This window comes from Siphateles boraxobius, unplaced genomic scaffold (assembly GCF_051911475.1).
Source record: "Siphateles boraxobius isolate OS27281-9 unplaced genomic scaffold, OSU_SipBor_1 5, whole genome shotgun sequence".
Classification (NCBI taxonomy): domain Eukaryota; kingdom Metazoa; phylum Chordata; class Actinopteri; order Cypriniformes; family Leuciscidae; genus Siphateles; species Siphateles boraxobius.
Window position 1 is genome coordinate 23,117,480 of NW_027509141.1, and position 25,876 is coordinate 23,143,355.

General features: G+C 38.3%; 1 protein-coding gene across 1 annotated transcript in view; it reads right to left on the minus strand.

Moving 5' to 3' along the window:
- atp2b4 (ATPase plasma membrane Ca2+ transporting 4) overlaps positions 1-25,876 on the minus strand; it is a 161,289-nt gene that overhangs the window by 77,700 nt on the left and 57,713 nt on the right. The window contains 1 exon segment of the mRNA XM_077203334.1: positions 7,394-7,738. Within this exon segment, the coding sequence (XP_077059449.1) occupies positions 7,394-7,589 (196 nt within the window). The 5' untranslated portion in view covers positions 7,590-7,738.

Sequence of the window (25,876 nt, forward strand, 5' to 3'; positions counted from 1 at the left end):
GCATGTACCATTATATGACCCCTTTAAATTATATGTTTATCTCTGTAAAGCTGCTTTGAAACAATCTACATTGTTAAAAGCGCTATATAAATGAGGATGACTTAACTTGACTTGACTATGTTGAGTATGGTTTCACTAATAATAAACATGTATTTGCATAAAGCATCCATATTTGTCCACACCCATGTTGATTAATGTATTCAAAACTTGAAAAGTATTAATTTAAGGTACATTAAGAACTGATAAAAATGTGCGATTAATCGCGAGTTAACTCATGACAATCATGCGATTAATCGCGATTAAATATTTTAATCGATTGACAGCCCTAATATTAGGGCTGATCCGAATACCATTTTTTGAGCTTCGAAGCTTCGGTAGTAATGAACATCGAATATTCGAAGCTTCGGCGAGAGGGGGCTGAACATATTCTTTTCACTAATAAAGGCAGGAATCTCTGTGTTGGTCTGTCTTTTTGCATTTTGATTATTTGAGAACCGTTCATCCAACCGACTTCACAAGGGAGTGCAGTGTTGCATTTGGTGCAATATAGATGGACACGCGAGACGCGACACATTCAGAATTAATAAACTTTTAGTCAGCTACAGAACAGCGCGAGCGGGAAGCAGCGCACCTCACGCGGGCAGGGTTTATATGCTCCGAGAACGGACACTCCACTATGATATAAAACGCACACACACAGGTCTGTTAAATTAAGCAATACTTTTAAGGTAGTCTAATATTTTTCTGACTAACAAATTACTGACACAGTAAAGGGTAGATTTAAATAAGGAAAAACGAAATTTAAATAAAGAAAAAAATAAATTTAAATAAAAAAAACCGAAACTTAAATAAAGAAAAACGAAATTTAAATAAAGAAAAATGAAACTTAAATAAAGAAAAAACGAAATTTAAATAAAGAAAAATGAAACTTAAATAAAGAAAAAACAAAATTTAAATAAAGAAAAACGAAATTAAGTTAAATTAAAAACGAGATTAATTTAGATTGATAATAACGGGTAAAAGGCTAATACATTTTGTTTCTATTATTCTATTTTCCACAATGTCAAAGCAACGCAGCTTAACCCAAAACACAAGCTCAGGCATGCACTTCGGTCCATACAAACTCCGCTGTTCTGCGCTCTAGCCAGAGAACACTCCCGTTGCAGTTAGGCGTCGGTTCTATTTCTAGCATGCACGCATTTTCCGCGTGGCTCGAGCCGCGCCTGAGACGCGTTTCACACAGGCAGTGTGCAAACTCCAACCTGTTAACATGGGAGCTGAAATAAAAACGTACATGCCACACAGCTGAGACGCTCACGCCATGCAGCCAGTGTGTCGCCGGCCTTATTCAAGCGCGAGTGAGAACCGTTTCGCGGGGGATCCCAGGTGTGCAAAAAAAAAAACGAATATTCGAATGTCAAATTTTCAAATCGAATACCAACCCACCGAACGAATATTCGAATATTCTGGTCCAGCCCTACCTAATATATATATATATATATATATATATATATATATATATATATATATATATATATATATATATATATATATATATATATATATATATATATACACACACACACACACACACACACACACACACACACACACATAAATACATACATACATATATATATATATATATATACACACACATACACACACACACTTTATATTTATTTTAGTCAATATTTAATAAATTAGAAAACAAATCTTTAAAATAAACATGCTTATACTTTAGATGGCAACTTCTTGAATCTGCAATCCTATTGCAGTATTTTTCACACATAAAGTAATTGTTTAAAAATATATGAATAGGCTATGTGAATAAAAAGGAAGTAAACACTGTAACAGGGCACTCAGTAATCTGGTATTGTCGTGCGCACTAGTAATCATTTTTTCAAATAAAGACAAGGTAACGCTAATTTTACATACAGCACACAGTGAAAACGATATGAATATGACACAGTGGGCAACTGGATATAGCACAGCATATTTTAAAATTAAGGATTTCAAGTTTTTTTGCGATCGAGTCTCCTGTAAAGCTGATCTTCTGTTCGCATTCACTCACTTCGCAATGACCGACCGTCACTCGCAGTAACATGTTTATGCAGGCTACAAATGCACAATTCACGAGAAATCACAGCTGGATTCGATTAAATCTGCAAGGTATGTGAAATTAAATGTTTATTAGATATTCAGAGATTTGTTCAAATGTAGATGCGCATTTGCTGAATGTTGACCGTAAATGATAAGGTATTTTAGCCTGATTGTTTGCCTTTTCTGTTACAAATAATATAAAAGAAACTTTTTTGCATACCATTTACTTTCTTTGTTTACCAGTTCTGTCTAAAAAAGTATTGATATGACTGACAGAGATCTTAAACTAATGAAGATGGAGAATGTGAGTGAGCCCTGTGTGATTAGGTGATGGTGTTCTCAGCGCCCTCAAAATAAAAGTCCTGCTTCCAACACATCGGCCAATCAGAAAGACTATATCGGCCTTGGCGATATATCGGCCGACCAGTAGTTAAGAGGTTGAAATTGTCTTTTGTCTTTATGATTTTGAGTCTTCTTGGGAGACCACAACGTAAATCTAAAATACATAGGACACAAATATCTGCAGAACCATTAACTCTTGAATGGACTGTAATGGTATTGGTTTTGGCGGTCTGTGTCATGCTGTAATGCAAACAGGAGTGGCCTGGATTTCAAAAAAAAATATTAATGCAGACCAGTGATGATTAATTTTCCCTCACAAGCCAAGTATGCAACAAGAGCTAACAGCGACTCCAGTGCCAAACTAATACGCCTCTACAGTCAATTTCAATGTTTTTGCCTCTTTTACCAAATGTATGAATGCAGTCAGACTTACAAACCCCAGACAAAACCTGTTTATGCTATGTGATAAGATTGTAAAACCACATCAAAAGGTCTCCACAGCACCTTTAAAAAGAAATGCTACTTTGCTTTTTCAACCCACTCCTAAATTTAAGGGTGAAAGAGAAAACATAATATTCCCCTATAATAACCCCTTCAATAAAATGAGTAATTTCTTGTGTGGGGAAGTCTGTACAGCTGTCCCTTCATTACTAAATGGAACCGAGTGATGATCTAAAATGTAATTAAGAACACAATGTGGAGCAAATGTCAATGCTAGAATGATCCAACAGAGCCCGTATGCTGAAGTGGAGATGAGAGCCCTGCCGGTGTTTGCTTAGCGCGATCACGCTGTTCATTAGGACGACAGCAAAGCCTAATCTCACCTTGCACCAACGGAGATGAAATAAGACCGCCTTGATGACGTGACAAACTCATTTATGATGAAACATCACTAAGGTCATTGGGTGGGAGAACTGTAGAGCCATTCTGTTAACTGGACTGCAGTGAATGCTCCTGACTAGCTTTTCTAAAGAAAAGCTGAACCTTAATGCTGACCTTTTAAAGACATGTCACCTTCAGTGCCACGTAAGTATTCTAAATCCAGAGAATTGTTCAAGGGGTGACGTTTCCTAAGCCTCGAAGCAAAACAAGACCATATTCCGAGAGTAGAATTATCTTGCCGTCAAGTGTCACTTAAAGTGACAATTACTCAAAACACACTGTACATATGTAACACTTGATCAGGCTTTCCAACTTCAAATGCTTTAGATGCTTCACTAAAACTACCATTACACTGAATTAAAAATACACAAGCTAACCACTAGACAGTGGTAGGGTGCAGAGGCTTTGCAGGACAGTCCCTCTGTAGGGCATCACAAGTAAAGGAAGAGGGCGGCCATCTATAAGAGCACAGAGGCCGCAGAGAAAGCCTCTAGGTGGCTCTGGATCAAGAGAGCAGATCAGTGGGTGTGTGCTGCTAGGGCACAAGCTGAGGCTTGATCAACCTTAGCCGAGTCACCCGAGTCACCTGGTCACCCACATCATCAGTGACCAGGTTTTTCGGGTCTCTTTAACATCATACGTTAAAGAGACCCGAAAAACCTGGTCACTGATGATGTGCCCTGGCGTAACATCAGAACAAGGTTTCATTACATTTTGGCTATCTGTATGAAAAAAAAGTCAAAAAAATAAAATAAGAAAAATAAATAAACAAATAAACTTTGTAGGTGCCAGAAATAGAGCTCAACTAGTATTTAACCCAAAATATTCCCTTAATGAATTTGAAGGTCAGCTGTGAAACCTAAGACTGAAGAACATTCCAAAGCAGTCTGGAACAAAGTAACTAAAATGCTTAAATTAGGAAAAGCGGTTCAATTACCCAGAAGTAGAAACATCAAATTACCAAAATACCATCTATAAAAGCCGGACCCCCAAGACATTGCTTAAAAAAGCAGACTGGATGTGAAACCATAAAGCAGCGAACAATCACAGAGCTCAGTAGAAGGTGCAAAAAGCAACCCATCTCAAAAGCTCTGCATAACACTGGCACGTATCTGAGGGTGGCACAAAAGCAGCCATTACTCTAAAGGAACCATGCAAAGCACGTCTGAAGTTTGCTCCAAATGCCCATGTGCTCCAGCTGTTATGCAAGAAAAGATTTTGTGGTCAGATGACAAGATGAATGAACTTTTCCAAAGCACATGTAAAGCACAACACACAAACATAAAACCATGCCTTCAGGGAACTATGGTGCTGTGGGGATCATTTTCATCAAGCTTTCATTGCTGAAAAGGATTCAACAAAACGTGGGGATAAAACACCTGAAATATGCAACAGATTTCAATTTAGTGTTTTTGTAAAATACTTTCTAATATAAAACAATTAATAAAAAAAAAAGAATTTTGAAATAATAAAACTTTGAAACGTATTCAATTCTTTATTTCAACTGAATTAAATTACGAGTACTAGTGCAACATGCGCCAGTAGGGTTGGTGTTGCCACTTTTAAAAAAAATTTAAATCGAGAAATCGCAGTTTTGAATAATAATGTTAGCAGACGTCACAATTCATACTTTGCAGTCACGTGACTACCATGGATACCTGGCGGGGAACAAACGCTGAAAAAACGGCAAATTTCCAATACTAGCCAACAATCAATTATATAGTGAGGCTATTTTGTTTCCATAGCACATTAACAAAATGTTTAATGACACTAAAAACAATACAATTACTAAATATTAATATCACTAAAATGACGAAACGATCCTGAGCGAGCTCTATATCATTTTAGTGATATTCGCTATACCGTTATATCCATCGTCGTCTCTGAGAGAACGCGGCGTTAATGCAGCGACAGATGCTGAAAGCTCAGTCCATTTCTACTTTCACTTTAAGGGAATGAGCGCGTTTACATGCACGGTCTTAACCCGATTATGCTGAATAATGGTGCATCCAATCGTACAACTATCTGGCATGTCGTGTACACCTCAAAACACCAACTTTTTTATATTAAAACTAGCGACGTCCTGGCAAGATCCTTGATTAGTTTAGTAGGTTTTCTTGCCCGCCAGCCAGCACTTTTAACGTCACGTGCAAAGTATGAATTAGACATGCTGAAAATACGGCAATGATAACAGTTAAGAGAAGAAAATCTTAAGCAGCTGTTCATACAGAATGTGATATTGCATTGAAAAAAACAAGACACGGGCAGTGGAATAGGAAAAAAATTATTAGACGCAAGTTGCCGATACGCGCCACTATTAGATAGCCGTTTCATGGTTGAGATGCTGCAAAAAATGCGAGACTTGAGTGCAACAGCCAAACACTTCCGCCAAACATAAAACCAATAGAAAAGCAGTGCAATGGAATGCAAAAACCTGTAAAGAAAATTACAGCACCTTTCAGCTTGTCAATATCATGCAAATCAGGCATATCAAACATATAGTAGTAGTTACTGTATGTTTGATATGTCATGTTTGCATGATAGTGACAGGCTGAAAGCTGCTGTTATTTTCTATTTTACAACTTATTTGCTGTTAATAATAGCCTATTACTGCTTTTAAACTTTGTCATTTTTTTTTATTATTTCTGAGCATAAAGGATATCTTTAAAGTAAGTATGTACAATATTTGCACTCTTAACTCTTGCATAATTTCAGCAAAGTTACTTAAAGTCCCACTCCGATCATATTTTGAGCTATTTTTAAACATTCCCAGTGGTCTTTAAATTATGATTATGCCATTTTTAGCCAAAATCACAAAACCTGTGCCGTTTTCTGGGACTTCGCTTTAGCAGAGCGGCAGTAGCTCATTAGCAATTCGCCTCTGCGTTGTGGGCGAAGCCGTTGGCACGGAGACGACCCTCCCCCTACCCGTTGCTGAGAGCTCTGTCTGTATAAATGTCAATATAGAAAAAAAGCTCGACTTCGCCTCGATATTTCATCCCTCCTGGAGGCGATATTTCATCCCTCCTGGCCACATTATGCAGCACTGCCGTTTTTGCCCGGTAGATAGCTGATGTAATTAGCAAACAGGCGGGATCGTTGAATTGGCTCCTGACAGAAAAGCGCCACTTTGGCCGCACTGTGCTAGGAAACAGGCGGGATCGTTGAACTAGCTCCCGACAGAAAAAAAATAAACTTACCGGTAAAGACACGGGCTGTGCAGTTGATGGTGTCTTGATGGAAGGCACTGCATCCGGCTTCAAAAACAATTTACTGACGAAGCCCATTTTTTTCTCCAGCCAGTTGGTGAAACAGTCTTCTGTGAAGTGCTGACCTCAAACCGATGTGTGGTTTTTAACATTGCCGTGACCAAGGAACGTAATCCATCGATCTCTCACAGCAACATGTTTTGGTAAACCATGAAAGCTAATACCACTATCTCTCCTCTTAGCATTGCAATCGCTACCAAACATAGGTGTTGATCCGCCATCGTCTTCTCTACTCCTAAGAACCTGAGCGGGCGGGGCGGAGGGGAGTATGAGCTTCTGTCCCCGCCCAGTGGAGTTACTACGTCACAACTCCAGTCTATTTTAGCCGCCATTTTAGCGTCTGCTACTGATTCGCAGCCATTTGAATGTAGAAATACTCAGAAATACAACTATGAGCTTATTTTTCTCAAGATAAGTCCTCTAACATCAGAAAAATGCCACAAGAACATGTTAACACCTAGAAAAACATTATTTTCATCGGAGTGGGTCTTTAAGTCATTACATTGTACATTTAAACCATGTCGATCACTTCAGGTGTGGCGCACTTGGAATATAACTTTTTTAACCAGATGTTAATAAAGAGAATGTTACTTAAATTCTATTGCAGTTATGTTTTTAAGTTAAACTAGTTAAACATAAAAAAAATAATTCGAAATCATGAATTGATCAATAGTCCTGAAAAAAAAAGAGATACTTTTTTTTTTTTTTGCCATATTGCCCAGCCCTACGCACCAGTGCTTTCACAACTGTGTCAAGTGGTTGTGCATGTGTATGTGTAGATCTTCAATGCTTCTTACCCTCGATAGGTGAGGTCTTGAGCCTGCGGCAGATACCTTGCACGTCTCCGTAGCATTCTGCAATCTTGTTGACCGCATCACCACTGCGGAGCTCCATCAGGTCACGGAGATGCATTGTTGTGCAGCCAAAGTCCCCATCGTGGTCAACCTCGGTGACCGAGTTCCCCGGTGGGTGTTCTGCAGTGTTGTTAGCCATTTTGAGTTTTAGTCACAGCTCACGATGTGGGACTTCCAATCAATTAGCTTGTAAACGTAAGACTGAGTGATGAAGGAATGCTTCCGGATAGGTGGCACAATGTTCCCAAGTTCAAGGGGTCTTGCTGTGCGAGATGTATCACAGAGAAACTGGAACAGAATGAGACAGACAAGTTTTAAAATTATTCTGTAAATGAACTGAAAAATTGCCTAATTCTAAGTTTGAACATTTTGGAACAGAACAGACAGGAAATGTTGACACCATCTAAATGACTTAGAACACTCGTGCTTGTGAATGAAGCATCATGTTGTGATAAAATGGTGGGAAAAAGTCAAAATGTTATGAAATACAGATTTTTTCACACAGCAGTTCACACAAACATCCTCATGCACAATTTACAGACGCAACCCATACAATGTACCAAAATTGCAAATCTAATGGGAATCTCCATCTCAGATCCAGTTTTTATCCTTCACAGTCATACATAAATAATTAACTCCTGGAGCAATCCATAGTTTGGGAGCAAATAAAAGCGTTTACTGTTTTGTCACCAGTCTCCAAGCCCACAGAAGGGGGTGGGAGGAAAACAGGAGGGGCACTGGGTTCTAAATAAGCTGGCAGTTAAAAAAACAAAACAAAAAAAAAACCTCTGGCAATATCAGAGATAAGGGGTTCTGTGTTACTGTGAGATACGGGAGCTTCCAACTCTGTCGGGTTTTCTTATGCACACAGAATAAGAAAAATAGAGGTCACTCTTTGATGTGTGCTAGCAGTGATCCGAGATGAAATTTTGGACTGGGATTCATCTACCAGTGCTACGGCCAATTTCCCACTATCACACTTGTACAGTCAGTGATGGTAGCCATAAAAGGCTGGATACTGAAAAGCCCTGAGGTGGATTTTAACCCAGATTGGATTACTGTCCACTCCTTCAGCAATCAAGCTTTAGCCTCACTGTACACTGCATTGACCTCTTAACCTCAGAAGAGATATCAGACCAGGGTGGTTTTATTCTGAGCAAAGTGAACTGATTATTGTATTTAAACATGAATGAACTGCCAAGGTCAATGATACTTTCCAGACTTCAGCATTATTTTATCCCTGCCACTAAAGGTTTCATCATAGTTTAAAGTACCTAAAGTGAGGTCAAATTTTTAAAACACATCTCCATTGTTCTGTTTTATGAGCACGTGTGTGTTTGAACAAACTGTATTAGTCAGGACAGAGTACAGCTTATTGAGTTTATTTCTAACATTAGTACTAATGTAACGGATGTCTGTAAATGTCTAAATGCCACAAGAACAAGCTCTACAATGTTTCCAAACAAATGTCATCCATTGCCCAAGGCATTGAGAGAGGTCATTACCAAGCCTTCAGATCAGCAGAGCACATAAAATGTTTGAGTGCTTCTGTGGAAGAAAAAAATAAATCTATAAAGCAATGTCACATGCCATGCTTAAGAGGACCCACCCAAGTTCATTCATCTCTGATAGTAGGAATAGAACTGAGAACTCGATTTTTACATTTTATGAGGAAAAGGCCTGTGCAAAACTCACCATTACGATATTAGTGTTGCAGGTGGTTTGGTTTGGTTAATGTATTTTAAAAAAGGTTCTATGTGGTTGTTTGCTTAATTCCACCTAAGAAATATCCTCAGTATTTGTCCCATTCAAAGTCTAGAACCAAAGATTGAACCACACAGAGTTTTGAACATACAATTTTTTAGTTAATATTTTGTCAGCTGTTACTCTTTAATAAAAATAAATTTATATCTGCATCCCAAATCAAGTTAAAGCTACTGCTCCGGTCAACAAGCTACTGTAAATTGTGCATTTCCATGAGATTAATCTCTGCAGCCTTAACACCTTGGATGAGTAACACACCAAAGTTTTATTTTTAGGAGTTTGTTCAATTTCCTAAACATAATTATGAGCGATAGTAATAATGATGCTTGCCATAGCAACCACCACTTATGTAAAAATTTCGCACTAGGGGTGGGAATGTTTTGGTACCTCAAGATTTGATTCAAACCCATTCTTGGTCACAATTGGTATAGATATTGATGGATATGACTCTAGTTTACGGTTTTGCATTACTTTTCCTATTTGACTGTGGTAAACAGTTTAATAGGTCTTGAAGGAAAAATCCCACCGAATTAATTGTGAACCCTGAAATGCATCTAGTTTTTCCTGCCATTTTAGTCAACCCAATATTATTATTAAGCTGACTGCAATCATTAAACACATGACTGGCAGTCTTCTGTAACAAAGCAAGGCAGGCCATTTTATTTTAGATATTGATATTAAAAATAGGAAAAAAGAAACAAATTACAAACAGTAGGAAAAATACAATAGAAAAAAATACTAATTAAACAAAGTTTTTCAGATACAGTAGCATAGGTTTATTTAGTAAGATATACTACAGAAATTGTATTATCAAATGTAAAAATAAAACACTGTGGTCTTCACTGTATGAATTAAATATAAATTGATATTAATTATAAATTAATATTAAAGATACAAAAGTGATTCAGTCAAAAGCATTAATTAATAAAAACAGACGACAACAGTTTATGAGGCTGCTGTTAGGAATGCATGCATGGATCTAATAAACGGTTACATATCTGATTTTCTCCTAACCGTTTACGCACACATAGGACATAACAGACTGTTTACATGAATTCTCCACACGATGTGCATTTTGATATCATTGCGTGTGCATTTCAACATGCAAGTGCAAAAAACTTTGAATGAGAACTGAATTCTGGATTGCATGCATCTGAGAGGTGGCATCTGTGCGCGCCCTTAGATTGTGTCTTTCAGCGCGAGCACCACATTGGAGTCCTTTTTCACATCTTATTGTGATTTATTTATATACACACACTCACCTAAAGGATTATTAGGAACACCATACTAATACTGTGTTTGACCCCCTTTCGCCTTCAGAACTGCCATAATTCTACGTGGCATTGATTCAAAAAGGTGCTGAAAGCATTCTTTAGAAATGTTGGCCCATATTGTGGGATGCACATCCAGGGCACGAAGCTCCCGTTCCACCACATCCCACAGATGCTCTATTGGGTTGAAATCTGGTGACTGTGGGGGCCATTTTAGTACAATGAACTCATTGTCATGTTCAAGAAACCAATTTGAAATGATTCGAGCTTTGCGACATGGTGTATTATCCTGCTAGAAGTAGCCATCAGAGGATGGGTACATGGTGGCCATAAAGGGATGGACATGGTCGGAAACAATGCTCAGGTAGGCTGTGGCATTTAAACGATGCCCAATTGGCACTAAGGGGCCTAAAGTGTGCCAAGAAAACATCCCCCACACCATTACACCAGCACCACCAGCCTGCACAGTGGTAACAAGGCATGATGGATCCAGGTTCTCATTCTTCTATCAGCTTGAATCAGTCAGCCCATTCTCCTCTAACCTCTAGCATCAACAAGGCATTTTCGCCCACAGGACTGCCGCATACTGGATGTTTTTCCCTTTTCACACCATTCTTTGTAAACCCTAGAAATGGTTTTGTGTGAAAATCCCAGAAACTGAGCAGATTGTGAAATACTCAAACTGGCCCGTCTGGCACCAACAACCATGCCACGCTCAAAATTGCTTAAATCACCTTTCTTTCCCAATCTGACGTTCAGTTTGGAGTTCAGGAGATAGTCTTGACCAGGAACACACCCCTAAATGCATTGAAGCAACTGCCATGTGATTAGTTGATTAGATAATTGCATTAATTTCGAAATTGAACAGGTGTTCCTAATAATCCTTTAGGTGAGTGTATATATATTAGTCTGTGTTACCGGTGTTTAGAAGCAACACCGGTCACATCATTAGCCCACTGCGACGCCACTTTATAAACAACACACTAATGCACATCAATCCACCCTTCATCGCCTCTGTAATATTAACATTCTCATGCCACCTTTTTATACCCAAGAATCACCCATGAAAAAACAGAAAGAAAAATAGGGCTGTTCCCAACAACATCATACTATACAAGTGGGTGGTAAAACATTCCATGAAAAATACTACAAGATAACCATTTGCCAAGGTCATACTGCTTAACCAATCTAACAACAGCCCTTTTGTGTGGAAGCCTGACAGTTGCACTGACTTTCGCAAAAGAACGGTGCAATTTATCACACAGTCCCCGAGGTGCATTTAACAAATAAATTTAAATGCTTTGAGCTTTCTTACAATGCAGTTAGAGGATGAGCACAGCCCAAAAAGCCATTTGCAAGCAGCAAAATGAAACCGCTGCAGGCTGGTGTAAGAAGTGCAATAGGCCAAGCATTTAAAACCAGCATTTTCGCTCTGGGTGTAGATTTGGTGAATGTGCAACCAAATAGGTCCAAAGGTTGTTAGCTGACACAACATGGTTGACAGTTTAATATATGTGGAAGAACTGGCCTACTGTGGGCCATTCCATGTGAGCACAACTTAAGTATTTATGTCTATTTTAAGACTGGGTAAAATATTTTATGATTATGATCTGCATTTGAATAATCACAATTAGGGCTGTGAAAAATGTATCACGATATAATGTTTCATATCGTTCGGTATCGATAATTGTTGAAATTTTTATAACATTTTAAGACAGGTAGAAAAAATAGAATTTAAACCACTTTTTATTTATCCACATTATTAAGGCAAACAACAAATTATATTAGTTTTAGCAGTCAAAAACAAAAATAAAATGTAAACAACAATATCTTTATGTATTATATTAAGATAAAAAAAATGAAGTGTTAAAGAAACTCTTGAACTTAAAATGTTAAAAAAATTTGTGCAATGTAAAAGTGTAAAAGTAGAACATTCAAGGTAGATCAACATCTGTAATAAGTAGGGGTATAACGGTTCACAAATTCACGGTCAGTGGTGTCACTGTTCGGTACGTTTTCGATACAGCAAAAAGAAAAAAAAATGCCAGAGAAATTTCCTTGATTAAAAAAAAATTGAAACAATTTTTTTTTTTAAATAAGTGAGAGTTTTCCTACATCTTGAAACTTTGTTTTATAAATTGGGGTAAACTTTGAAGGATGAGCAAATAATGTTTTGGTCATCACATTAAAAAATATATTTAAATATGACAATATTTGAGTTTTGAAGTGCTGGAAAAAGATGTGTGACGTACTTGAAAGCATGTTACTATTCCTACCAAACCTCCATGGTTACAGTGAGTGTTACTACATTAAATCCATGGTGAATGTTGCTGATCTGTGGACTTAAAGCCTATAGTTCATTCGTGGCACAATGTTTCTCCTAGTTTCCACATCAGCGCCGTTTGATCTAAGAGATCTACGGTTAATAACAGAGAAATTAGAATGCTTCGTTTCCTGATGGATCATGTTTGTTCGTTAACTTCATTTTATACGTGCAACTGACGTAGCTTATAAGGACACTGACAACGCGCTGACAGACAGGACCGAGCAGGTAATATTTAATATGAAAGTCAAATTTAACAAAAAATTAACAAATTTAATATTTGGTCAGTCAAAGAAAATGTAGCAGTAAATAGGCCTACCGTTTTGTGGCTCTAATGTGTCGTGACAGATTGCCTCAGTTAAAGCCAAGTTCAAATCCACTGACGTTAATCTACTAACTCTCCTGACAGCTTTGTCGGACAGAAATGGTGGATTTTGATTTGTCAGATCGCATCAAACTCCATGCGAAGGAAGAATTGACGCTAATTTAAAAGTGAAAGTGAAGTGCACACTGCTGCACCAGCTTTTTATAAACGATGTAAAAAAAAATTGTTTCGTTTTCAAATTAGCGCCAATTCATGGCACAATAAAAAAACAGTTCTGCTCCGCACGACCACCATTATGCATCCCCATGCAAACATTTTATGTTTGGCTTTAAATTAGTGATTTAAAAGCCCCCGCCAGTGATACCGGTATTACCGGTGTTGTCACACGTCGATTAACCAGTGGGAAAATATCCTCACCGTCACATCCCTAGGCAGTATACATGGCAGTTTTTCCCTGAGATATCGAAAATGACACCAAATATCAATATTTTTTAAGGTATTGTATCAAAGTTAGAAATTTCAGTATCACTCTAATCCCTACATGGCCTTCTCATTTTCATCAATACGCATACATTGGCACAAACTGTACAATAAAAGATGATAAAAAACCAACAGAGAAAACCTGACTTCTAAAACGGACACCAGTGACAACATGTCAAGGGAGGAGTTGGGTGACTTCACTTCCTACAAATGGGTCTTTATGCATCCCTTCACCATGACCGCAGTCTCCATGACCTCATATGTAGCTGCAAACTAGCTACATATCCGACCAATATATCGGTGAGCTGATATTATCGGCTGATATTAGGAATTTTCATAACTATCGGTATTTATAATGGCCGATAAATGAATATAAAAAAAAATGCGGCGTGCGGTGATTCACGTAAGGGTGACGCTGCCAATAAAGCACCAAAAAGCTGTCACAATGAACTGGCAAAAGCAATGATATGAATACATCAAATATAGCAAGGAGACATTTTAATTGTTTATTAACCCTCTGAGGTCGGCTATCGCGCCTCGCTTTTTTTCTTATCAGTGCAAAAGAAACTCAAAATACTCTGTTGATTTTGATCTTACATATTAAGTGTTGTACATCATTAGATCCTGATAAGTGTCTATTTTTTTGTGGATACTCACAATAAAAACAAAGTGTTGTGCTTTTCGCCAAATAAATAAAAACAAACATGATGCGCGTTCTGCCTTCTCTCTGTCAGTTAAGTCCATTCTGAAACGCGTCCGAAAATTAACTGTAATTCCGCGAATACTTGTCATACAGGCACGAGTGTTTTTCCATAATGAAGCTTGAACTCTCTTCTTTTAAATGAATTAATTTATATAAAAAACAAATATTCTCAGTTTATGTAATCTGTATGAAAAGAGAGAGATGTCAGTATTTTTCTTTCCAGCTCATTATACCTCATTACGCGTTAATGTGCCACGCCCACGGAGAGCGCGCGGTATTGAAACGCAAATGATCTAAGGCAAGCCATTCAAACATGTAAACGCCCACCAGCTGGATTATAAAACACATCGTGTTTAGTAAGTATCTTGTACAGCTGTGTACACAGCGTATCCTTTCGGTGTGAGGAATAATACTATCTAATAACCCTGGAAAATGTACCAGAAGTGGTAGTTTCATTTCGAGGAGCAACGGATCCAGCTGACGTAGTAAGTCATTTATTGTTAAGTGCTTTGTTCTAATCGCGATATTGAATAGTGTCTGACTGTAAACCGCAAAAAGACTGTTTAAATATGAATTGCGTGTCTGTGTGTAGGCTAAATGATGAATGAACGGCACAGGCGCGCGCACTGTTGTTTACTACAGTTATACAGCGCGTGTCTGTGCCGTTCATTCACTCTCGCACCTACATTAGTAAACGTTATGTTTACATGAACACATCCAAACTATATTGCTATAGCCTACTAAGATGAGTAAAAATAGACTGAAATATGTTGAAATAAAATGTCTGTATAAGCAACAAGCTGCAAATTCACATGTATATACTAATATATCATACACAGTATGTTACAGACTAAATATGAATGTTTAGACAAGATTTTGTGATTAGTTTTGGATAGATTATAAAGTTTTGACTGTAACAAAAAGACTACTGTCACATTAAATAGGTAAGCTTTTGTTCACCAATTTGTGCTCATAGTTAAATATACTATAGTATGATGTTTTGTCAAAAATAAAGTAGGTATATTGAATTATCAACTAAGATGTTATTATAGTGTTTGTTCCAATATTCAAACTAATGAATCCTTACCTTTTTTAATACGCATGATAAAATGTATACTTTTTACAAAGCAATACACTTGAAATATTGTTAAAATTGCAATTGTTGTTGTAATTGTAACCTATTTGTAATTGGTTACAATTTCTAATTGTAAAATATGTATATATAGATCATTTCTTTTGTCCTTGCATTCTTTGGGACCCTGTGACACACCATGTGTGAAAGGGCTAATTAATATGCAGCTCATTATGCGGCACATTATCCGGCCTTTGTCTTCTCAGGTGTGAACACGCCTCCACGCATATTGCCTTTCCAAACAAAAGGTGTCTTATAAAATTTAAATCAATATATTGTTTTGTGTAAATGATTAGGCAGGATGATTTTCAGATCATTTTGAAGCAAAAATTCTAGGCAACAACACTCAGTCAAAAGTCTTGTGGACACATAATTAGTATGTCTTTTGTGGCCTTATTTCAGACACTTTAAGTTTTAGTTTTTTCAATATCCATGCATAAGCAATATTCTCTCAAAAATACAAACATGTACATACATGTTGCTCACATATTACGGTAGCCCCGTTTGTGCTATATAGAGTGAATTTACACCTTCGCCATTAACATGTTTATAAATAACTGAAAAAAGCACAAATGTCAGAGCATGTCAGAACTCCTCAAGGACCCCAAAAAACCCTTAGACCTGAGAGGGTTAATAACAAGTGTTTTCAGTCATTGTGGGCTGCAAAGTTGAAGTTGAGGATGCGGACTCGCGATCTTTGAACGCGCCAGAGAGAAATGTACATTTCAGAAGGATTAGGCCTACATAAGCAGAGAGCAGTTTGTCTTTCGTTTTGATTTGTTCTGTTTAAAAGTAGACATTTCAATAGATATATTTCTCAGGTCTATACGCTGAGTTTCGGTTCATTTATGAGACGAGTTGCAGTTCACTCGCCGACGCCTCCGTTTCGATATGTGACCCGTCACAGAAACCAGGGACACAAGTCGGCAGCACAACTTTCGAGCAAAATGAGAAAGAAGAGTTTTTTTTTCAAAATTGGTGATTTTCAATTTTTTGGAGAATCTGTTAATTGAAATCACGAAGAAGCCTCTCCATGTTTGAGATAGCAGTATTGGTATATTTAAAAGCTTACATTTTGAGGTTGAAATCGGCTTGTTTTCGTAGATTCTAGCATGCAGTAGGGGCGTGGCGTGTCATTGTCTGTGTGTATTTCCATACTGAATAACCCGGCGCTTTTGCCCCCGCCCTCCAAGTCAACCACATGGCTACTTATTATGCTGTGCTCTGGCCAGCTCTCTCTGATATCAAAATTCAATGAAGATGGATGCCGCAAAGATTGTCGCAGACGAGATGAACCGTCTGGCAGTTACACCGAAAATGTTTTCGCCGCACTTCGTGGGCTCGGGAAACTGAACCGGAGGTATGGGCGCAGCGCGCTCGCCCTCAGTGCTTCAATACGGCGGCTCGGCTCGCTGACAGCGGTGGCTGGCTGTTTCATATGTGACGGAGAATCGAAATAGAGGATGCAGTTAAGACCTTTGCTGCTGCGATGAAGGCCTGCCGTGCGTGTTTCTGAAATGTAAGTTAAGCTTCATTTGCTCTTTAGTCGTTATTTAAGATGCTGAACCTGCTGATGATATAATGTGCTTGCGGACATTTCATTTGTGTGTGTATACGCACATAAGAAAGTGGTGTAAAGAGATTTGCAACAGTAATTTGAGGAGGTGAAATGTGATTATGTGGAAAATTGCAGAAATGACTGCTTAAAGAAAAATGCCAGCAGGCATTTGCCTCCTACATAAACTTTAATATTGTTGACATTTTGGGCACACGAGCGTTGCGTACTATTTGCGCTATAGATATGTAGGCCTATGGCTTATTGGTCTTTGTTTGTTGTTGTTGGTTTTGCGTTATATGTATATGGCATATTGGTCTTTGTGTGTTGTTGCTGGTTTTGCGTTATACTGTATGTATATGGCATATTGGCCTTTGTGTGTTGTTGCTGGTTTTGTGTTATATGCAGGCTATATGGCATATTGGTCTTTGTGTGTTGTTGCTGGTTTTGCGTTATATGTATATGGCATATTGGTCTTTATGTGTTGTTGCTGGTTTCACGTTATATGCAGGCTATATGGCATTATTGGTCTTTGTGTGTTGTTGCTGGTACGTTGCAAATAGAGGGGCAGCACAATTGTTTTTCGCCTAGTGCGGCAGAAGTGCACTCATTCGAAGTGTAAAAAAAGCTGTAAAGCACATGGAGGAGCTTTACAGGGGGTATGGCTTATCTAAATGAGATGTAAATGAGCCTTATTGTCACCCCCAGCAGCAGAGACAGGTGAGAACTGCACAATCTTTAGCTCGTTTTCTCCTCTTTGAGCTTTTTTAAGTGCCTACTTTAAAATGGCCACAACTTCTCCAAATATTATCAGATTTCCACATGTTACACATCGTTGGAAAGCTTGGATATTACACTCTCAGAATCTATGAATAACTCAAAATGCCCCAGAACCGACTTGTGTCCCTAGTTTCCGTGACTGGTCACATATTATCTATTGTCTGTTATATTTACTTCTTATTTATTAAATCCAGGCATTTGGTTGATGAAACATTGATTAAAATTAAGATATAATTAATACAAAACGAAATTGACTTTAATGAAAGGCTTTGTGCTTTCTGTTCGAGGTCTATGTGAAAGTTTTTAAGCACTTTAGTGCAGCTTGCGGAGCTTGTCACATCCGTTTTTTCCTCATAAATGCGAACACGAAAAATAAAATAAAATGAATATTATATGTTCTGTTGAGAGCCAACCCTTCTTCATCTAGTGGGTGGTAGACTTACTTTTGATTTGCGCAGTGTAATTCACTGAATTGATTTCTCTGCCGCCAGCCTCTGTCACGTATTGTGTGAGCTTGTGACTATTGCAAGCGCGCAGCTGAGAAGTCCTGATTATATTGTCTGCTATATTTACTTCTTATTTATTAAATCCAGGCAATTGATTGATTAAACATTGATTAAAATGCGTGCCCCGAGCGACAAATCTCCAACAGTAAACGGATGGCCCATTCTGCTCTGTAACGGGTGCTTTTCCGCGTCTCGGGTAAACAGCTGTTGCGACTCACGCGAGCAATAACGGCCACGTCCGGTGTGTAGACACCGTGTTAAAGCTCATTCTGCCTATAACGCTACGTTACAACATCAAGCAATATTCCAATAATTTATATAATTATAACACTTTATATAGGGCCATTTTGCAATAAGAGTAGCCTAGTTTCACGTTTAGTAGGTACATTTTGCTTACTACTCATTTAAAAAGTATAAAAGTCTGTACATTATGTAATTAAAAACGTTTTCATTATGTTATTATAAATTTTACTTTAGTAAAAAGATCTGAGTTATTCCTCTACTTGTAGAGATTAGAGGAATTAAGACTAAAAATAGAAGATAATATCAGTGACACTTTTGATATATTTATTGATACAAGTTGTTTTAAATAACGTGACTAAATTAAAAGACAAAGTCGTTAGTGAAGATTATGCAACAGTATTTAGAATATAATATAATATAACATAACATGCAATGAACACTAGTTTGGTTACAGCTCAAATGTATCATTCTCATTCTATCATTCCCCCTGCCTCCATTACATATCTTTGTCACACAAGTGTTTGATCACCACATTTGAGTGATCATTGCAAAACGTTTATATATTTATTCTGTTTAAATACTTTGTATTCTATATACAGTACCCATCAAAAGTTTGTACACACCAATAGGAAAGTGTGTCCAAACTTTTGACTGGTACTGTACTATAATACACATAAATAATATTGCTACTGTACACATAAATAATACCGGCCGATATATCGGTATCAGGCTTTTTTTATCTGTATCGGCCCCCAAAAATCCATATGGGTTGGGCTCTACTGCAAACATCTGATTGTAAAGCAGAACGTTGTTCTGGCAATGGCCCGGAGGTCCTCTTGCTGTGATACACATTTACTACAAAAAGTTATAGCCTTTAGAAAGCACATCAGTAATTGTAGCGCACACAAAGTCAAAATGGATTTCAAAGCTCATTTGGGTAGTGATGCTCGACATAAATGCAATTATTCCCTGTAGCAGTCACCAGACACATGGTTAAGTAAAGAGAGGTCGGGATCTGCTTAATCTCAGGGGTGTTGAAATCACGTGGCTGTGTAAATGGAGAAATGGGTGCACAAAGTAGTTGTGCTTTGTGAGGAAGATGGTAAGACGCAGAGGATTAAAGCATCTGAGCTCGGGCTGTATCGCTATGGCTGAACGTGTGGATCAAGCTGGAGAATATGGAGGATGGGGAGTGGTTGTGGTGGTGATAGAGAGGTGCTGCGAGACACCGGGGGAGGGCAAAAAGTGGCATCTTCCACTCACCCGGATGTCCCAGCCCAAAGTAAGGGAGGGAGGGAGGAAGGAAATAAGAGGGAGGCATTGCTGTGAGATTAAAGTGTATGAGAAGTCAATGGTAGGCAGCAGATGTAAATCATGGCCACATCTGTTTCCTTCGCTGTCCTGCAGCAGTGGTGCCAGCGAAGGCCTTTAGGCCGAATATCCGCCTCCAGTCCGCTGGGGCTCCGCAACACCATAAAGCCTGCAATGCCCCACCACCCCTTCTTTTCTTCAGTCTTTCTTTCTTTCCTCTCTTTCCACCCTCATACTCTGTCTCTGTCGGCTTTTTATAAAGAGTGACTCATCAGTCTACATTGCATCTCAAAAGTTTCAGATTAAAACATGCAAGTTAGTGCACATCTAAAAGACAAGAAAACATCTCAATTCCCTGCAGATGAAGCCGCTTCATGCTGTCAATATCTAATAATTACAATAATGCTCGTTCACTGCTGAAATGTCTGCCGAGTGCAGTCTGTCAGACAATACCAAAAACCCAGTAATGCTGCTTTACCGTTTTAGACTGAGTGTGGTAGTTTTATCTGCCTTTAATCGGAAAGTGAATCAAATTAGGCAGCTACCTAATTCAACTATCAAAATCATGTGCTAGAGAGCCGGTTGGAAATCTCAACTTTACATTCTATATGGCTCCAGGGAGATGCAACGAAGCAACGTAGGCCAGTCCAAGCCATTAAAAACAGAGGGGTGAATCAAACAGTCTGATGCACTCCCAATAATTAAAGGTGGAGCACAGAATGGAGGCAGCTATTAAAATACCCCTGAAAGGATGAAGTTCAATTGAGGTGAGGCGGAGGGGAAGCCGTTTACAGGAAGTATGCTAAAAGGAGGATGGTTTATTTTTGAGCATCAGCTTCATTTGTAATAAGTGAAAACATCCATTTGGATCATGGAAATGGCTTGGAGGGCTCACAGACAACCAGCAGCTCCCTGGGGAGAGTGAGACACATGGTGTGCAAATAAACAAACCATGGCAGGAACTTGTGAACTCTTATTTTGTAATGTTGGAAAAGCAACAGATGCCCAGCACTGAGAACATAGTTAGTCATTTTTAACCCACAAAAGGGGGTGCTGACCAGTCAATAGCACAGCAATAGACAGGTCATCCGTCTTTGCTTCACTCAGCTCCTAATTTTCAGCTTTTCATTCATCAGCTGCATCTAGATCCCTGACAGGGAAAACGAGAACTAAATAAGCTGTGGCTGAAACGGGTGACAAGGTGGGTTGAACGGAAAAAGGATGATCGTGGATGTGCATCAAAGTAGACAAGGGATGTATTTTTTTCTTTTTTTAAAAGGCATGGCTGGAAAACGACTGCAAGAGATGGACGAGGAGGCATTTTGACCGAGAGGGGAAGACAGCAGGATGTGAGATGGAAAGGAAGGCATGCCGAACAAATAGATGAGCTGTACAAAAAGGGAAAGGAAAAAGGACAGAAAAGGAAAGATTGTGCTTGGTTGTGGTTGTGTGTGTGTTTGTGTAACAGGGGGCGTGTAATTGGATGCGTCCGGGAGCAAAACACTGTGTCTGTGTGTCGAGGCGTCAGCCTGTGCCCACCCTCCCTATGACTGCAGCCACACCTGCCTTGAATACTAAAGCAGCAGAATGCGGAGTCCTGGACCCAGCTGCTCGCTCTGCACCAATCCAGTCGACTCACACTTACTTGATGCACACACAAAACCTTTAACTTAAAGGATGTAACACTACCAAGTTGCGACATGGAATTGTAGTCTTTACTGAGTTGTGTATGCCATAATTCAAGAGTGTAGTATACTAAAAAACAAAACATTATACTGCAACCGTGTGGTAGAGTGTAGTATGTAGAAACTGCTCCATGTTGCGATTTAATAAACAGTGGCTGGCTTAGGAAAAATTTGGGCAAAATGCTATTAAATGAGCACAACCACATTCCCTGTGAAACTGGAATGTATTTTTTGCTAAATAAAGTTGCACATTCAACAAACAGGCCTCACATAAAAAAGCTGCAGATAAACTTTGTACAAACTCCTAACCTTAAAGAATTTAGAATCTAGGCCTGTAACTCATCTCACAGTGTTGGGTGTAATGGTTTACAAAATAAAACATTGTTTGTTATGGGGGAGTTCCGCCCCATCAAAACGGCCCCCCGCCCCCCTGAAAGAATGACCAAAAAAAAAAAAAAAAACGCCGTGCGGGCTCCATATAGTTTCACTTTGGCGGCTATGATTTTTCGCAATGCAGAAAACGCGGACTGAGTCGGGGAATCCAGTCATGAAAACGGAAACGGAACACATTTTTTGATGAATAAATAAAAAGCAGTTCAGTACACTTGAAATCAAATCACGATATAGACTAGTGTGTGAATATTAAACCGCAAATAGACTATATAAATACGAATCCTACATGTTCTGTGTGAATGGATGGTGCAGATGACGTGCAGTTTAATTCACCTCACAAACACACGCACGTGACGCTCGGGCTGTTTTTTGCCTATACGAGGACACAAATGCATGAACTTCATCTCCAGACTCTAGATCCACTCTGAAAGTCAATACGTGAGCATTTAACCGCTTCATTTGAGAAAAAACTATCGTCATGTCATAAACACAGAAAGGTCTTCATGGCAACCCGTCAAAATAAAAGTTTGGTTTAATTTGAAATAAATATACAGGTCCTTCTCAAAAAATTAGCATATTGTGATAAAGTTCATTATTATCCATAATGTAATGATAAAAATTAAACTTTCATTTATTTTAGATTCATTGCACACCAACTGAAATATTTCAGGTCTTTTATTGTTTTAATACTGATGATTTTGGCATACAGCTCATGAAATCTCAAAAAATTAGCATATCATGAAAAGGGTCTCTAAATGAGCTATTAACCTAATCATCTGAATCAACTAATTAACTCTAAACACCTGCAAAAGATTCCTGAGGCTTTTAAAAACTCCCAGCCGGTTTCATTACTCAAAACCGCAATCATGGGTAAGACTGCCGACCTGACTGCTGTCCAGAAGGCCATCATTGACACCCTCAAGCAAGAGGGTAAGACACAGAAAGAAATTTCTGAACAAATAGGCTGTTCCCAGAGTTCTGCTTCTCTGTAGCCCAGGTCAGGCGCTTCTGCCGCTGTTTCTGGTTCAAAAGTGGCTTGACCTGGGGAATGCGGCACCTGTAGCCCATTTCCTGCACACGCCTGTGCACGGTGGCTCTGGATGTTTCTACTCCAGACTCAGTCCACTGCTTCCGCAGGTCCCCCAAGGTCTGGAATCGGTCCTTCTCCACAATCTTCCTCAGGGTCCGGTCACCTCTTCTCGTTGTGCAGCGTTTTTTGCCACACTTTTTCCACCCCACAGACTTCCCACTGAGGTGCCTTGATACACTTTGATTGGTTTTTTACACCACATATTCGTAACACGCCCGCTCCGCGACACTAGTAGTTTACCACTCTCCCTGAAAAAAATCCTAGGGGAAACACTGTAATCGCACCGTACTGGTGTGATCGTATGAGTCAATGGGTTAAAATTAATTGTGTTCCGGGGGTGAAGGGGGCACAAATTGAAACTGAGGGGGCATGTGGCGTCGACTGTTAACCCCCTGGAGTCGTTGCTTTTTTTCTTATCAGTGCAAAAGAAACTCAAAATACTCTGTTAATTTTGATCTTACATATTAAGTGTTGTACATCATTAGAACCTGATAAGTGTCTATTTTTTTGTGGATACTCACAATAAAAAAAAGTTTTGTGCTTTTCGACAAATAAAGAAAAATAAACATGATGCGCGTTTTGCTTTTACTCTGAGTGAAGTCCATTCTGAAACGCGTCCGAAAATTAACTGTAACTTAGGGGTTACTTGTCATACAGGCACGAGTGTTTTTCCATAATGAAGCTTGAACTCTTCTTTTAAATGAATTAATTTATATAAAAAACCAAATATTCTCAGTTTATGTAATCTGTATTAAAAAGAGAGAGATGTGCGTATTTTTCTTTCCAGCTCATTATACCTCATTACGCGTTAATGTGCCACGCCCACGGAGAGCGCGCGGTATTCAAACACAAATGATCTAAGGCAAGCCATGCAAACATGCCAAAGCCCACCAGCTGGATTATAAAACACATCGTGTTTAGTAAGTATCTTACTACAGCTGTGTACACAGCGTATCCTTTCACTGTGAGGAATAATACTATCTAATAACCCTGTAAAATGTATCAAAAGTGCTGGTAGTTTCATTTCGAGGAGCAACGGATCCAGCTGACGTAGTAAGTCATTTATTCTTAAGTGCTTTGTTCTAATCGCGATATTGAATAGTGTCTGGCTGTAAACCGCAAAAGACTGTTTAAATATGAATTGCGTGTCTGTGTGTAGGCTAAATGATGAATGAACGGCACAGGCGCGCGCTTTGTTTACTACAGTTATACAGCGCGTGTCTGTGCCGTTCATTCACTCTCGCACCTACATTAGTAAACGTTATGTTTACATGAACACTTCCAAACTATATTGCTATAGCCTACTAAGATGAGTAAAAATAGACTGAAATATGTTGAAATAAAATGTCTGTATAAGCAACAAACTGCAAATTCACATGTATATGCTAATATATCATACACAATATGTTACAGACTAAATACGAATGTTTAGAAAAGATTATGTGATTAGTTTTGGATGGATTATAAAGTTTTGACTGTAAAAAAAGACTACTGTCACATTAAATAGGTACGCTTTTGTTCACCAATTTCTGCTCATAGTTAAATATACTATAGTATGATGTTTTGTCAAAAATAAAGTAGGTATATTGAATTATCAACTAAGATGTTATTATAGTGTTTGTTCCAATATTCAAACTAATGAATCCTTACCTTTTTTAATACGCATGATAAAATGTATACTTTCTACAAAGAAATACACTCGAAATATTGTTAAAATTGTAATTGTTGTTGTAATTGTAACCTATTTGTAATTGGTTACAATTTCTAATTGTAAAATATGTATATATAGATCATTTCTTTTGTCCTTGCATTCTTTGAGATCCTGTGACAAGCCTGTGTGAAAGGCTACTTTATATGCAGCTCATTATGCGGCACATTATCCGGCCTTTGTCTTCTCAGGTGTGAACACGCCTCTACGCATATTGCCTTTCCAAACAAAAGGTGTCTTATAAAATTTAAATCATTGTATTGTTTTGTGTAAATTATTAGGCAGGATGATTTTCAGATCATTTTGAAGCAAAAATTCTAGGCAACAACACTCATTAGTCAAAAGTCTTGTGGACACATATTTAGTATGTGTTTTGTGGCCTTATTTCAGACACTTTAAGTTTTAGTTTTCAATAACCACGCATAAACATTATTCTCTAAAAAATACAAACATGTACATACATGTTGCTCAAATATTACGGTAGCCCCGTTTGTGCTATATAGAGGGAATTTACACCTTTGCCATTAACATGTTTATAAATAACTGAAAAAAGCACAAATGTCAGAGCATGTCAGAACACCTCAAGGACCCCAAAAATCCCTTAGACCTCAGAGGGTTAATAACTGCTTAAGAGATTTTCAATTTCAAACAAAGTTTCAAACAAACAAACCAAAATAATAGACATGATTTTCTCAGTCCACATGTACAATTAGATGAATTATTAAAAAGATTATTAAAATGAATATGACAGTTGATGACAATAACAGTTTAGTTTATTCCCCTTATACTGTCATGCATGTTTACAGAGCAGGTCACCTTTCTTTAAAGGGTTAGTTCGCCCATTTAAGACATGAAGTTGTATGGAATCCTTACCAGCACTAAACAGCATACACACTGACCCACTCTGTAGTCACCTCCCTGGTCAGAATTTTGGCTGCTGGAATTTTTTCAAGAAAGTACTCCCGGTTAGATTCTGGGGCCTAAAAACTGTGCGTTTTTACGTGTAAAAAGTATTTGCGTTTCAAAGCTTGATTAATTTAACACACAAAAAACACGCCGGTCAAAATTCATACCTCAGTTTTAATCTGCACTATTTTCTTTCCATTTCTATCAATCCGCGTTGCTGTCAACGTCAACAGTGCGCATGTTCCGATCAG